This window comes from Cyphomyrmex costatus, unplaced genomic scaffold, assembly GCF_001594065.2.
Source record: "Cyphomyrmex costatus isolate MS0001 unplaced genomic scaffold, Ccosl1.0 scaffold398, whole genome shotgun sequence".
Lineage (NCBI taxonomy): Eukaryota > Metazoa > Arthropoda > Insecta > Hymenoptera > Formicidae > Cyphomyrmex > Cyphomyrmex costatus.
The window spans coordinates 436,661-450,644 of NW_017278185.1; the positions used below are offsets into that span (position 1 = coordinate 436,661).

General features: G+C 31.9%; 3 protein-coding genes across 7 annotated transcripts; 2 read left to right on the forward strand and 1 right to left on the reverse strand.

Annotated features, from left to right (window-relative positions):
* Positions 1–45: 45 nt before the first annotated feature.
* Positions 46–1,735, reverse strand: mRpL9 (mitochondrial ribosomal protein L9). Its single transcript, XM_018543748.1, has 2 exons — positions 1,362–1,735; positions 46–792 (listed from the first exon to the last, which is right to left on the reverse strand). Exons 1-2 carry the CDS (start codon positions 1,455–1,457, stop codon positions 88–90), a joined length of 801 nt encoding a protein of 266 aa, XP_018399250.1. The 5' UTR covers positions 1,458–1,735; the 3' UTR covers positions 46–87.
* A 314-nt stretch (positions 1,736–2,049) lies between these two features.
* Positions 2,050–4,686, forward strand: LOC108776966 (isopentenyl-diphosphate Delta-isomerase 1). 5 transcript variants are annotated; one of them, XM_018543731.1, is made up of 4 exons: positions 2,050–2,333; positions 2,506–2,658; positions 2,830–3,139; positions 4,167–4,686. In XM_018543731.1, exons 3-4 carry the CDS (start codon positions 2,858–2,860, stop codon positions 4,626–4,628), a joined length of 744 nt encoding a protein of 247 aa, XP_018399233.1. In that variant the 5' UTR covers positions 2,050–2,333; positions 2,506–2,658; positions 2,830–2,857; the 3' UTR covers positions 4,629–4,686. The 5 variants fall into 5 exon arrangements, with proteins under 5 accessions (XP_018399233.1, XP_018399235.1, XP_018399232.1 ...); XM_018543730.1 differs by having other exon boundaries at positions 2,329–2,385; XM_018543732.1 differs by lacking the exon at positions 2,050–2,333 and adding an exon at positions 2,351–2,431 and having other exon boundaries at positions 2,844–3,139.
* A 4,982-nt stretch (positions 4,687–9,668) lies between these two features.
* Positions 9,669–13,345, forward strand: LOC108776970 (isopentenyl-diphosphate Delta-isomerase 1). The gene is made up of 3 exons (XM_018543739.1): positions 9,669–9,937; positions 12,579–13,064; positions 13,237–13,345. Exons 1-2 carry the CDS (start codon positions 9,701–9,703, stop codon positions 13,038–13,040), a joined length of 699 nt encoding a protein of 232 aa, XP_018399241.1. The 5' UTR covers positions 9,669–9,700; the 3' UTR covers positions 13,041–13,064; positions 13,237–13,345.
* The last annotated feature ends 639 nt before the right edge of the window (positions 13,346–13,984 follow it).

A 13,984-nucleotide genomic window follows, 5' to 3' on the forward strand; every position in this document is an offset into this window, starting at 1 on the left:
AGAGTTAGGAGTTTCTAAGAAAACCTATTACTCTTATCACTCTTATTAAGCGTTATTTATTTATATTATAATACAATATATCAGAAATTAAATGTTTTTCTTCCTTTCCTTGTAGAAAGAGGGAAGAGAATCTAAAATCGGCTTGTCCTCGGGAAATATTGGCTCGGCCGGCAAGGAGTGGTCGACTTGAATTTGCGAGGAACTGTCCGATGTCCAATGACGAAGACAGCACCTTACCTTCACCTGCTCTCGATTATTAATCGTGATAGTCACATAAAATTCCTTTCCTTCTATATCCAGGTTTGGCCCGGATATTGATTTCTCAGGTATTGTTATAGTATCTTCTGGCAGGTAAATACCAGCTTTGCGGAAATTTACTTTAATATGCCACTTTTCCAACGTCCAAGGTACGTCCTTCGACATCATAATGGATATCCGCTTCTTCGACAGATACTTCATCATTTTCTCTACCGAGCCAGAACTAAATGGCTTATCCTCCCCCTGGTCTAACGCTAATTTCGTATATTTCTCAATGTTCTCGGGGGTAGCATAGTCCGCTAGTTTTGGCAGTAAAAGCTTTGGGTAAGCTACCATTGGATGTAGCGACACTCGAGTGCCTATATTGCCGATTCCTGCCACATATTGCGTCAGAATCAAATCGAGGAATTCTTTCCTCCTCCAATTAGTATCCTCAACAAGATCGTAAATGAAATGCCTTGTTTTCAGGCGTTGAGGTTTGCTATTCTTTTTGTATAGAGGTACCGGATGCCTTCTTTTGAGAATAAAAGTGTTCTGTAAAAAATTAAACAAGAATAAGTACGAGTACAGTTTAATAATTTATATGTGTAGGAATCTATTAAGCTGTCTCAAGAAATACAAAATACATACAGAATATGTGTACACAATTAGAAAATTTGGCCACAATATGACATTATAATGAATATACATAAAATTAATTAAAACAAGAACATTATATAAATAAATCGACTAACATACATGTATTATTTTATTGCCAAAGTCAATTATATTATTACTGCATTTAGATACTTTATATAGTGCAGCTTTTTTAATGTGTAATAATTCAGTAGTATAAATTCACCAAGGGTGCTTTCTAGTAAAAAAACACGGAATGTTTTATATTTATTGACAGAAGTCAAGCATTATTTTATTTTTCCTCAGACATTCAGTGACAAAATAAATTTTTTATTATCAAATGGAAAGCAGATGACAGTGTATCACAGTAATTATTATAGTTTTGTTGTTTGCAAATGTTAAACAAAAATAAAAAGATTATTGCATATTTATGTACTAGAAAGAACCACATGGTAATGGCTTATATATGTAATAATAAAAGCAATTACCCGTGTTTGTTGTGACAAACAATCTGTATTACTGGACGATGTGGGTGTCGCCAACGCTTTCACATGATTCACTAATAATCTCGGAAATTTAAGCATATTTATTAATACATTTATTTTAAAATGTAGATACAAGAGTTTGTTTCATAAACGTCTATTATCTCAACATAACCTATTAACCATCTGACTCGAATTGATAGATAAGTCGATTGAAGTCGATTGGAGATTACCGCGGGAATTAGCGCAACTTAGAAAAACGCATTAGCGCCCTCGCAATAAGTAATTAGACTACGAATTTGCGCGGAAGAAAATAGAAGAACATATCTAGTGTCACAGTTGCTAGCAGGAAGATATAAGGAGACTCCACTCCGTAAAATAAAAGTGGACCCATTTTAGGTTTCGAGTTCAGCTTCCGATTCTGATGAGTGCGAGTAAGAGAAATGATCGTTTCTCTTACTCGCACTCATCCGATTCTCGACACTCGCAGCGCTCGTGAATTTAGTAGTGCTGCGCATAATGAGTGCGAGTAAGAGAAATGATCATTATGCGCAGCACTACTAAATTCACGAGCGCTGCGAGTGTCGAGAATCGGAAACGGAACTCGAAACCTAAAATGGGTTCATGTCTTGTAGACTGGCGAGACCGAGTGGAGTCTCCTTATATCTTCCTTCATGGTTGCTAGTGTCTAGTATGTATGTACATACATACAGCTGTGTAGTGTGTAGTATATACTCAGCAATCAGCTGTGGTTGTCTGTGCTTCACTTAGCATTATAATATATTTGTGAATTGAATATTTGCAAGTATCTGCAAATTTATTTAACCTCTATTTTCTCTTCTTTTTTCACTTTTTGCTGTCTGAGTAATGGTTTTGTGAACAAGTTCACGCGAAATGCGAAGCAATGCGAAGAATTGTCACGCTCCAAATTACGTGATTAGTGTCCTAGATTTGGTGTTGGGCACTTGGGAATTTCGGGTACGTTCATGCAAATTACGCTTAGGTGATTTATGTAATGCTATCATTACAAGTAAGTTGTTTGTTGCATTCTCGACCTTGATTGGGAAATAATGTTGGTGAGATAACGGTATCACTTCTATAGGAACAAAGGAGAGATAAACGGTAGTTTTCACAGTCAATTACATTCCAGAATCTAGACTGCAAAGAACTCCCGTTCATTGCCAGTCCGCGATTAGACGCTTTCCTGAGAAGTCGGACGATATTCGTAACACAGTTGGATAGAAATACTCATCTTGGCATCTCATTAATATAGTCTGATTCTTTCGACACGTTTTACCACGTGGTATGTCCTTGTTCCTCGTGTCAATTAATTATTATCATTCAAGCGGCTCTATAAATTCTGCTGTCGGCTTCATAAAATTCTGCTCCTTAAGATTACATTCTTATGAATATATTTATAGGAATATTTTTTGATGCATACAAGATACATATTGCGCTCTTTTATATTTCTCAGTCATTATTTGGCAGGCGACTGGTTAGTGATGATCAGAGGACCTTACAGGAATTTCAACAGTATTGTACACAAAATGATGACGCTTGTGGAAAAAGATTATGAAGCAGTGCAAATAACACAATTGCAGAAAGCTGCTTTACAAGAGCGCTGCATACTTGTAGATAAATTGGATAGAGTTATTGGAGAAGCTACCAAGCAAGTTTGTCACGAAATTGATATAAAGAAATGTTTACCACTCCATAGGGCATTCAGCGTCTTTCTGTTTAATAGTAAAAAGGAATTATTACTCCAGAAGCGATCAAGCGTTAAGGTAAGGCACATTCTCCTTTAGTGTTATTTTAAAGTATAATTTTGAATATTTTAACCATATAAGTAAAAATCAGATTCTGATGGAATTTGTTATAGCAAATGTTTCTTACTTCGAAAGTAACACAACTCAAGAAATATGATTTTCGAGTTATTTACATAAATGAATTGGATAGAAAGATTATATTATAAGTTAATTACATAATTTATTAAATAGCATTTGTGTTGTGTTGCTCCTAAAGGTTTTTAAAAGATTCTGATATTTTCTACACAAGTGACACATTTTGAATTGTCATCTTTGTAAATAATAAGAAGAGTCTTTTTATGGAGAAAACAATTTAAAACACACAGTTAAGATAGTTTAGATGATAGACAGTTAAAATAATTTTGGTGATAGAAGTTTGAAGAAAAAATTATTTTATTTTGAATTTAATCATTTTAGCTGATGAAAATAAATATAAACTGTTAGTGATATACATATATTTTAAGTCATGTCACTTTTGAGTTACTCATGACTTGAATTTACATTATAATTTTGTAGGACACCAAAATCATCACAACTAAAAAATAATTTTTTCTTTTTCTGCAAAATTCAATTTGTTTAATTTTATCAGTTTTGGAATAAAAGAGAAGGATATGTGTATAAATTTAGAAATTGACATTGTATACTTAAATTACATTCAGAGTTTTATTTATCGTAATTTTCTAATGATCTACGGATTAGGCTTGAGATTAGATTGAAATTTAATCAATCAAAAAGAAAACTAATATCAAATTTAATGAACTTTGCTTTCATTTATCAAGTTTTAATTGAATTTTAATTCTGTAATTTGATTACAGCTTAACCAATAAGATAAAATATTTAAAAACTAAAAAAAAATTCGAAATATAAAAATTGCAAGATATCCAAAGTAAAAGTCTTGTTTATTGACAATCTTTAATTAAACTGGATTCTTCCAATAAAATAATTATGTTTTTTTTTTCTACAAATATTCTTAATACATCTCTAATTTATATAATTTATATTACAGGTAACATTTCCAAATTGTTACACAAATACGTGCTGCAGTCATCCTTTAGCGGAGATTCCTAACGAAATAGAAGAAGAAGATGCTATAGGCGTACGCCGAGCCGCGATAAGAAGGCTCGGTTACGAGCTGGGCGTACCTAGCAACGAAATTAAACCTTCTGACCTATTTTATCTGACAAGAATTTACTATCAAGCTCCCAGTAATGATCGCTGGGGTGAACACGAGATCGATTACATATTATTTCTGCAACGGGATGATATCACCATAAATCCCAATCCTGATGAAGTGAGCGAGATTCAATGGGTGTCGCGATCGGAGATAGAAAATTTTATGAAGACTGCACCACTGACTACACCGTGGTTCCGTATGATTTACAATTTTAAACTGCTGCATTGGTGGGACAATCTACATGCCTTAGCTGAAATGCAAGATCACCAAAATGTAATTGAGTTAACTGATTAATTTATATTCGTGTATAGAGCATATGTATGTTTTTTTTTTTTTAGTTAAATTTTTCGGTGCAAAATTCATTTTTTCTCCAACGTAAAGAGAGAAAGAGGAAAATTGAGAAAAATCATGCAAGAAGTTTAGTTAAAACGAACAAGCTTCTTATCACCAAAGTAAAACTCGTGTAATGTATATTGTACATGTTACATGAGTTGCTGAAATAATTCAAATAACGATTCCTATAATTTGTATTATTGAGGAATTGGATTTAGATCTGTGGATTTAAATTTATGGGATTCTTGTACCTGTGTCTTCTTATTTTATGTACTCTTACATCGTGAAATTTATGTATCTGGAAAATTTTAACTTTTCTAAATATAACAGGTAAATGTATGTAATTTTGATTAATTGTTTTTAAATTTTTATGAAAAGATGAATCCTCGCATCTAAATATTGTAACTCGAGTATTTCCTTGCAAAATATACATATATATATTTTATTAAATATTATATACGTATGTAAGAAAAATAAATTTGTTACTGAAATTTGCATCACTTTTATCTTTTCAATATTTTTTATTTCTACTGCATTTTCCTAATTAATTAATTTTCGTATTTTTTTATATTCTGGGATCAATTCGCTACATTGCGCCCAGACCGTGAACTACATTTATAGCTTTTACTAAGCGACGCACACACTTCTCCACTATTTTATTTTGTCGACTCTAAAAGCTGCGGAGATATAAGTATGCGCTTATTTAACTGGTCGCTTATTCCAGGCGTTCTCAATTATTTGGACGTCTTAATTATTTTAGTACGTCACTCGTTGCGTCAATGTCGACGGCAATATCTATTATAGTAGCAAAAAGTGCCTATGATGTATTTCAGACTCTCAGTGAATAATACTGTAATCGATGAAGAGACGACTTCTTTGACGAAAAAATAAATAAAAGATGTAGAATAAATCTTTTTCAATTGATGGTTTTTTTTTCAAGAAAAAAGATATTGAATATAAAATGGAATGCTTCCTGTTTTTAACTATGCAGTGACTTGTATAAATTTGTGTGCGAATGTATAAATAACATTATAACTTTACGCGCGTGCGTCGTTTTTCAAGTATATTTATAACAATTAATTTAACGTTAGGTAGGATACAATAAATTCGATTGTCATGGGGCATTTCGACTGTACGCGGAGCGGAGGGGGGGATAATGCAACTTTCGGCTGATTTTCGAATCGTCTTCGCCTAGCTTTCGCTGTCCCCCTTATCTCACCGCTCCGCGAGCACGACAATGCCATTCGACTGCTATGGGGCATTTCGACTGCAGGCGGAGCGGTGAGGTGAGGGGGACAGTGCAACTTTCGGTTGATTTTCGAATCATTTACCTCTAGCTTTCGCTGTCCCCCTTACAACACCGCACCGCGCATAATTAATATACTACCACGAAAAGTAAATGTTTTACATTTATTTAATAATTTTGTTTTATAATATGCGATCGCGTTAACGAATAAAAAATAAATATGTTGTTCTAAAATTGACGCGTTAATATTAAAAAATATTAAATGGTTTTTGCGAAAGCAGCCTTGGGGATTGTTTTGATGTGCAAGGGCGGACGCGAGTTGCACGTCCCCCCCTCAACCGGCTCACCGATAAACCGTGCAGTCATCATTTAAATACATATTAAATAAAATTATTATCTTAAATTCTACTGACCGATATGACGTATAGTTAAAACTATCGCAGTACTATCACGAGTTAAATTGTAATAATATACATATTACCATGAAAAGTAACTGATTATTAATTAAAGTTGCCAGTATAAAGTGAACATAAGTAAAGTGTATCCGCTTTCCGCTCTACCCTTCACCTCATATTAAATAATACATATATATATCTATATAATATATTTGAAATATATATTGTAAATAAAATTATTTTAAATATTCCCGACTGCTGACTGGTATGACGTTTAAAAATAAGAAAAAGGAGCATATACCACACGCTGGATCGAAGTAGCAAAAATCTGGTGTATTTAATAATATTAAAAGTTACATAATTATAAATGTTTCGGTCCTTAAAATGTGACCATCTTCAGTATAAAACAAGATTCTTTAAAATGATTCCCCTAATGTATTTTAAATAATAATAAGTAATGGAACGCAATATCTAAATATGCTTGTCAATTATTATACAATATATATGTTGTTCATCGGTTATATCAATGTCGATTCTAATATCAATTCGCATACAAAAATGATGTCAATTTAAAAGTGAATCGCAAACAATTATGATCTAAAACGTTAACAATGTAGAATTTTTTAACTTCTTTGTGTCATTACAATTCTGTTAAAGAATTTGTTTGATCAAGAATATTAATAATGTACAATTTTAATTTTTTCGTGTCCATACAATTCTGCTAATGATTTTGTTTAAGCAATGGAATCAACCATGATTTGAGAACAGAAGTTTCCAAACTAAAAATTATAAATATTTTCCTTTTTTTTCCCCCTCAGACTTTTAATTAAAAAAGAATAATGAGATTTGACTTGATAAATGATAAATACCTCTGTCTTCAAGGAAATTTTTCGGCGAAATCCATGTGTGTGGACATGAAGTTAGTCGTTACGGAGAGATAATATCAGAATATGTCTTGAATTTGTTGTTACAAGTAACCTCTTTACTTTTAACATGGAAATATATTTAGGAGTGGGAATCCACAGTAGGATGGTGGGGATGATTTAAAAGTGTTGTTATATAATTATCTGAAAATTTTTCTGTGTCGCTTTGTAAATTTACACCGTTTAATTGTTTCTTAATGAATATTATTTCGGAAATTGATCTTTTCATATAAGATGGTTCATTATCTAAAATATGGACATTATCCCAATCCATTGTATGGTTATATTCCATTTGATGCTTGCTAACAACTGATTTATTGTGTAGTTTTTTAAAATCTGCTTTATGTTCTTTAATTCTAGTTTTTAAGTTCCTTTTTGTTTGACTGACATATGAGCAATCGCAATTAAGACAGTCAATCTTATAAACTACGTTGGTATTGTCAAATTTATCCAATTTATTGTTTTTGCCTAATTTAATGATTTGGTTTAGACTATTAATTGGTTTGTAAGCTATTTTAATCTCAGAGTCAACACCAAAAATTCTTTTGAATTTTTTAGATACTTTATTATGGTACGGAACACAGAAGAATTTTTTATTTTCATAAGTATCATTATTGTGTATGTTAATATCTCTATTTTGATTATGTATAAAAGATTTGATTCTATTGTTTATTGATGCGAATAAGAAATCAAGAGGATAACTATTATTAGTCAGAGTGTTGATTAATTCTTAGGGGAATGATTAGGGGAATCATTTTAAAGAATCTTGTTTTATACTGAAGATGGTCACATTAAGGACCGAAACGTTTATAATTATGTAATTTTTAATATTATTAAATACACTAGATTTTCGCTACTTCGATCCAGCGTGTGGTATATGCTCCTTTTTCTTATTTTTATTTTTAACTTAACCATTTAATCTTTAAATCATTTTTAGAAATAAGAAACATAACATAAGCTTTGAAATCTTATTTAAAATAAAAATCATCTTTTTTACTAAAAACACCTGTATTATATAATTTAATTTTATAGAAATGAAAGTTATGAAGAACGTTTAATTCTTTAAAGAATTAAATTTAAAGAATTAATTACATAACTGCGGTACTTAGCCATTCATTTTTAAATAGTTTTTTGTAGGAACATATTGTTTATATTAATACTAATATTAAAATATTTATATAAATATACAATTTATACTAACTTCGATACATTGCACATCCTCCCTCCTCTTCCTCTTCCTCCTTCCTTCCCCACTACTCATTTTTTCCGTTTTATTTCACTATCTTGTCATATAATATGGATTTTTCCCATAAAATATATCGTTTAATTATAACTAGTCTTTAAAAATTCTCTATCTCTAAAGATCTAAGAGGTACTATCCTTACACTTATTTAATTCTAATGACATGTATCATTTGTATAAAAGGTTTGATATCAATAGTTGGCACCAAGTTATTCTACCTTTTATTACTTACTTAATTTTAATGACATTTATCATTTGTATACAAGATTTGATATCAACAGTCGGGGCCAAGTTAAATTCTACCAAATTAAAAAGTAAAACACAAGTGTTACCTTTAATCTTTAAGAACCCATATAGTACTATTATTTAAATTCTACTAAATTAAAAAGTAAAACCCATGTGGTACAATCTTTATCTTTATACAATGAAACCTAAGTATATGCCTTTGTATTCTTATTAAAAGATCTTCCTATTCGAAACCAAGTGATTTAATTCTTCTTTAAAAAAATTATATCACAATTAATTTAAATACAAAATGAAAAAACAAAATAAAAAAAATTTATTTAAAAAGAAAAATTTTTTATGTAAAAACACTTTGCGCTGCTAGATCAAATAAGAAAAACAATGAAAATTATCTAAAAGCTATAATAATTAATACAAATATATATATATATATATATATGTAAAGGTAATGATAATTTAAAATCATTATAAATAAAAGTAAGTTGTTTGTTACATTCTCGACCTTGATCGGGAAATAATGTTGGTGAGATAACGGTATCACTTCTATAGGAACGAAGGAGAGATAAACGGTAGTTTTCACAGTCAATTACATTCCAGAATTTAGACTGTAAAGAACTCCCGTTCATTGCCAGTCCGCGATTGGACACTTTCCTGAGAAGTCGGACGATATTTGTAACACAGTTGGATGGCAACACTCATCTTGGCATCTCATCAATATAGTCTGATTCTTTCGACATGTTTTACCACGTGGTATGTCTTTGTTCCTCGTGTCAATTAATTCTCATTCAAGCGACCCTATAAATTCTGCTGTCAGCTTCATAAAATTCTGCTCCTTAAGGTTACATTCTTATGAATATATTTATAGGAATATTTTTTGATGCATGCAAGATACATATTGCGCTCTTTTATATTTCCCAGTCGGCAGACGACTGGTCAGTGATGATCAGAGGAGCTTAGAGAAATTTCAACAGTGTTGTACACAAAATGATGACGCTTGTGAAAAAAGATTATGAAGCAGTGCAAATATCACAATTGCAGAAAGCTGCTTTACAAGAGCGCTGCATACTTGTAGATAAATTAGATAGAGTTATTGGTGAAGCTACCAAGCAAGTTTGTCACGAAATTGATACAAATGGATGTTTACCACTCCATAGGGCATTCAGCGTCTTTCTGTTTAATAGTAAAAAGGAATTATTACTCCAGAAGCGATCAAGCGTTAAGGTGAGGCACATTCTCCTTTAGTGTTATTTTAAAGTATAATTTTGAATATTTTAACCATGTGTAAGTAAAAATCAGATTCTACCCTGGCGAAAATATAGCGTCAATCAAATGTAATCGGAGCGTAAATCGGAGCGTAGACGAAACGTAAAGACAGCGTTATGAAAGCGTCATCAAACTTTTTGAATAGCGTAGATTGGAACACCAGAATGTTAGGGAAGTGTTTACTAAATGTTAACAAAGAGTTATTTCACTCCTCTGGAAGAGTACACCGAAAGTAACAAAGCGTTAACCAAGCGTTGAGGATATAGAATTCTGACGCTTCATTGACGCTTCATCACTCTCCATGTACTCTTACCCTGGTGTTAATGTAACGTCATACTAGCGTCAACGTAACGTTATTACCTTCCACTTGAGGATTAATTCCTTATTTTTCTAAGCGATCACCCATCCAATCATGTACCAACATCCATGGTGCTGAACTATGCAATCGTACGGGAAGTGCTATTTCCATGATCCACGAACACTGAATGTTAGTTGACCCTATTCCGGACGGTTTTAATTACGCTACTTCTACGCTCCAAATATTGACATTTTTTATTCATGGGCCATACTTCTCGAATACTTTATGAAAAGTGGGTGAAACGTAACATTACGCTTCTTTTACATTCAAAAGGTTCACATTTTCTATTCTTGATTTACACTTCCCGAACACTTCATAAAAAGTGCGCGAAACGTTGCGTTACGCTTCTTCTACGCTCCAAAGATTAACATTTTTCTAATCGGTTTACATTTCCCACACGCTTTGTGAAAAGTGCGCGAAACGACATATTGCGTTCTATAAGAAACGCAAGCAATAAAAAATTTTAATCGCTACAGCGTAGAAGGAGCGTAAGGCAACGTTCCATACATGTTCAAAGGAGAGTTAATGAAGCGTGTGGCAAGCGTATTCAAACGTTTCAAAAATCGGAGCGTCAGGAAGCGTTAAGCGAGCGTCACTAACTCTCCACGAAAAGTCAACGAAGAGTCATTTACGCTTCTTCAACGTTTCAGGAAGCTTTCTATTTTCGCCAGGGTGGTGAAATTTGTTATAGCAAATGTTTCTTACTTCGAAAGTAATACAACTCAAGAAATATGATTTTCGACTTATTTACATAAATAAATTGGATAAAAAGATTATATTATAAGTTAATTTCATAATCTATTAAATAGCATTTGTGTTGCTCCTAACGGTTTTTAAGAGATTCTGATATTTTCTACACAAGTGACACATTTTGAATTGTAATCTTTATAAATAATAAGAAGAATCTTTTCATGGAGAAAACAATTTAAAACACACAGTTAAGATAGTTTAGATGGTAGACAATTAAAATAATTTTGGTGATAGAAGTTTGAAGAAGAAATTATTTTATTTTGAATTTAATCATTTTAGCTGATGAAAATAAATATAAACTGTTAGTGATGTACATACATTTTGAGTCATGTCATTTTCGAGTTACTCATGATTTGGATTTACATTATAATTTTGTAGGACATCAAAATCGTCACAACGAAAAAATAACACAGGCCCACAAAAAAACAAAAGTGGTCTGTACTTTTAACCAGACATACCAGTCTTTATGTATTTTGACGAGTTGAATCTGAATCTGAAGTCCGTCTAGCCCAAACACCCCTAAAATTTCGAGTAAATCGCTAAAAGTAGCGAAAAATCTCTGTAAAGAGATTTCAAAATCTCCAGTGATTGCTTGTGCCTGTAACCAGGGCACCTCCACGTGGTGACGGCGGGCTTCGGATACACGTGGCAAAGCCCTGGGTTAACGGCGTGGATGCCGTCATGGCAGGTACGAGCAATCAGTACTTTACGATGCAGGGACTCGGAACCCCAGTATCGGCGGCTGGTCAGGGTGAGAAAGCGGGCCCGCAGCCGTCGTCATCAGGCGACCGCAGCTCTACATTGGTGGGTAACTTGGCCTCTGTAGAGTATAATGCTACAAGAAATAACTCACACGAGTGTAACACGAGTCCTGATGCGTTTTACTATATTTGTGGCGAATTTGAAATGTTGGGGGTGTTTGGGTTCAACGGACTTCAGATTCAGATTCAGCTCGTCAAAATACATATAGACTGGTATGTCTGGTTAAAAGTACAGACCACTTTTGTTTTTTTGTGGGCCTGTGTAATTTTTCCTTTTTCTGAAAAATTCAATTTGTTTAATTTTATCAGTTTTGGAATAAAAGAGAAGGATATGTGTATAAATTTAGAAACTGACATTTTGTACTTAAATTACATTCAGAGTTTTATTTATCGTAATTTTCTAATGATGTACGGATTAGGCTTGAGATTACATTGAAATTTAGTCAATCGAAAAGAAAACTAATATCAAATTTAGTGAACTTTGCTATGATTTATCGAGTTTCAATTGAATTTTAATTCTAATCTATAGTTTGATTACAGCTTAACCAATAAGATTAAATATTTAAAAACTAAAAAAAAATTCGAAATATAAAAATTCCAAGATATTCAAAGTAAAAGTCTTGTTTATTGACAATCTTTAATTAAACTGAATTCTTTCAATAAAATAATTATGTTTTTTTTTCTACGAATATTCTTAATACATCTCTAATTTATATAATTTATATTACAGATAACATTTCCAAATTATTACACAAATACGTGCTGCAGTCATCCTTTAGCGGAGATTCCTAACGAAATAGAAGAAGAAGATGCTATAGGCGTACGCCGAGCCGCGATAAGAAGGCTCGGTTACGAGCTGGGCATACCTAGCAACGAAATCAAACCTTCTGACCTATTTTATCTGACAAGAATTACCTATGAATTTCCCAGTAATGATCGCTGGGGTGAACACGAGATCGATTACATATTATTTCTGCAAGGGGATAATATCACCATAAATCCCAATCCTGATGAAGTGAGCGAGATTCAATGGGTGCCGCGATCGGAGATAGAAAATTTTATAAAAACTGCACCACTGACTACACCGTGGTTACGTATGATTTACAATTTTAAACTGCTGCATTGGTGGGACAATCTACATGCCTTAGCTGAAATGCAAGATCACCAAAATATAAATGAGTTAACTGAGTAATCAATATAAATCAGAAAAGGCGATGTAAGAATCAAAAGATGAAAAATTCATGTAAAAATAATACTATAATGTCAATACATTTAAATTTAAAAAGTAATAAAATATAAATATAAAACTAAAAAATATTACTATTATAGTAGCAAAAAAATTAACTGATTAATATTCATATATAGAGCATGTCTGTTTTCTTTTTTAGTTAAATTCTTTGTGCAACATTTATTTTTTTCTCCAACATAAAGAGAGACAGAGGACAATTGAGAAAAACCATGCAAGAAGTTTAGTTAAAACGAACAAGCTTCTTATTACCAAAGTAAAACTCGTGTAATGTATATTGTACATATTACACGAGTTGCTGAAATAATTCAAATAACGATTCCTATAATTTGTATTATTGAGGAATTGGATTTAGATTTATAATAAGGAATCTAATAGGAATTAGATTCTATGGATTTAAGTTTATGGGATTCTTGTACCTGTGTCTTTTTATCTTATTTATTTTATGTATTCTTACATCGTGCAATTTATGTATCTGGAAAAATTTAACTTTCCTAAATATATAACAGATAAATGTATGTAATTTTGACTAATTGTTTTTAAATTTTTATGAAAGGATGAATCCTTGCATCTAAATATCGTAACTTGAGTATTTCCTTGCAAAATATACATATATATATTTTATTAAATATTATATACGAATGTAAGAAAAATAAATTTGTTACTGTGTGAAATTTACATTACTTTTATCTTTTCAATATTTTTTATTTCTACTACATTTTCCTAATTAATTAATTTTCGTACCTTTTTATATTCTGGGATCAATTTGCCTGCACATTGTGCCCAGACTGTGAATTACATTTATAGCTTTTAATGAGCGACGCACACACTTCTCCACTATTTTATTTTGTCGACTCTAAAGGCTGTGGATATATAAGTATGCGCTTATT

Excerpts from the sequence above, each read along its gene's own strand:
- mRpL9 (XM_018543748.1), bottom strand. The coding sequence starts at position 1,457 with ATGCTTAAATTTCCGAGATTATTAGTGAATCATGTGAAAGCGTTGGCG. Across the intron at positions 793-1,361 it reads GTTTGTCACAACAAACACGG|AACACTTTTATTCTCAAAAG; the intron begins GTAATTGCTTTT and ends AATTTTTTACAG.
- LOC108776966 (XM_018543731.1), top strand. The coding sequence starts at position 2,858 with ATGATCAGAGGACCTTACAGGAATTTCAACAGTATTGTACACAAAATG. Across the intron at positions 3,140-4,166 it reads AGAAGCGATCAAGCGTTAAG|GTAACATTTCCAAATTGTTA; the intron begins GTAAGGCACATT and ends TTTATATTACAG.
- LOC108776970 (XM_018543739.1), top strand. The coding sequence starts at position 9,701 with ATGATGACGCTTGTGAAAAAAGATTATGAAGCAGTGCAAATATCACAA. Across the intron at positions 9,938-12,578 it reads AGAAGCGATCAAGCGTTAAG|ATAACATTTCCAAATTATTA; the intron begins GTGAGGCACATT and ends TTTATATTACAG.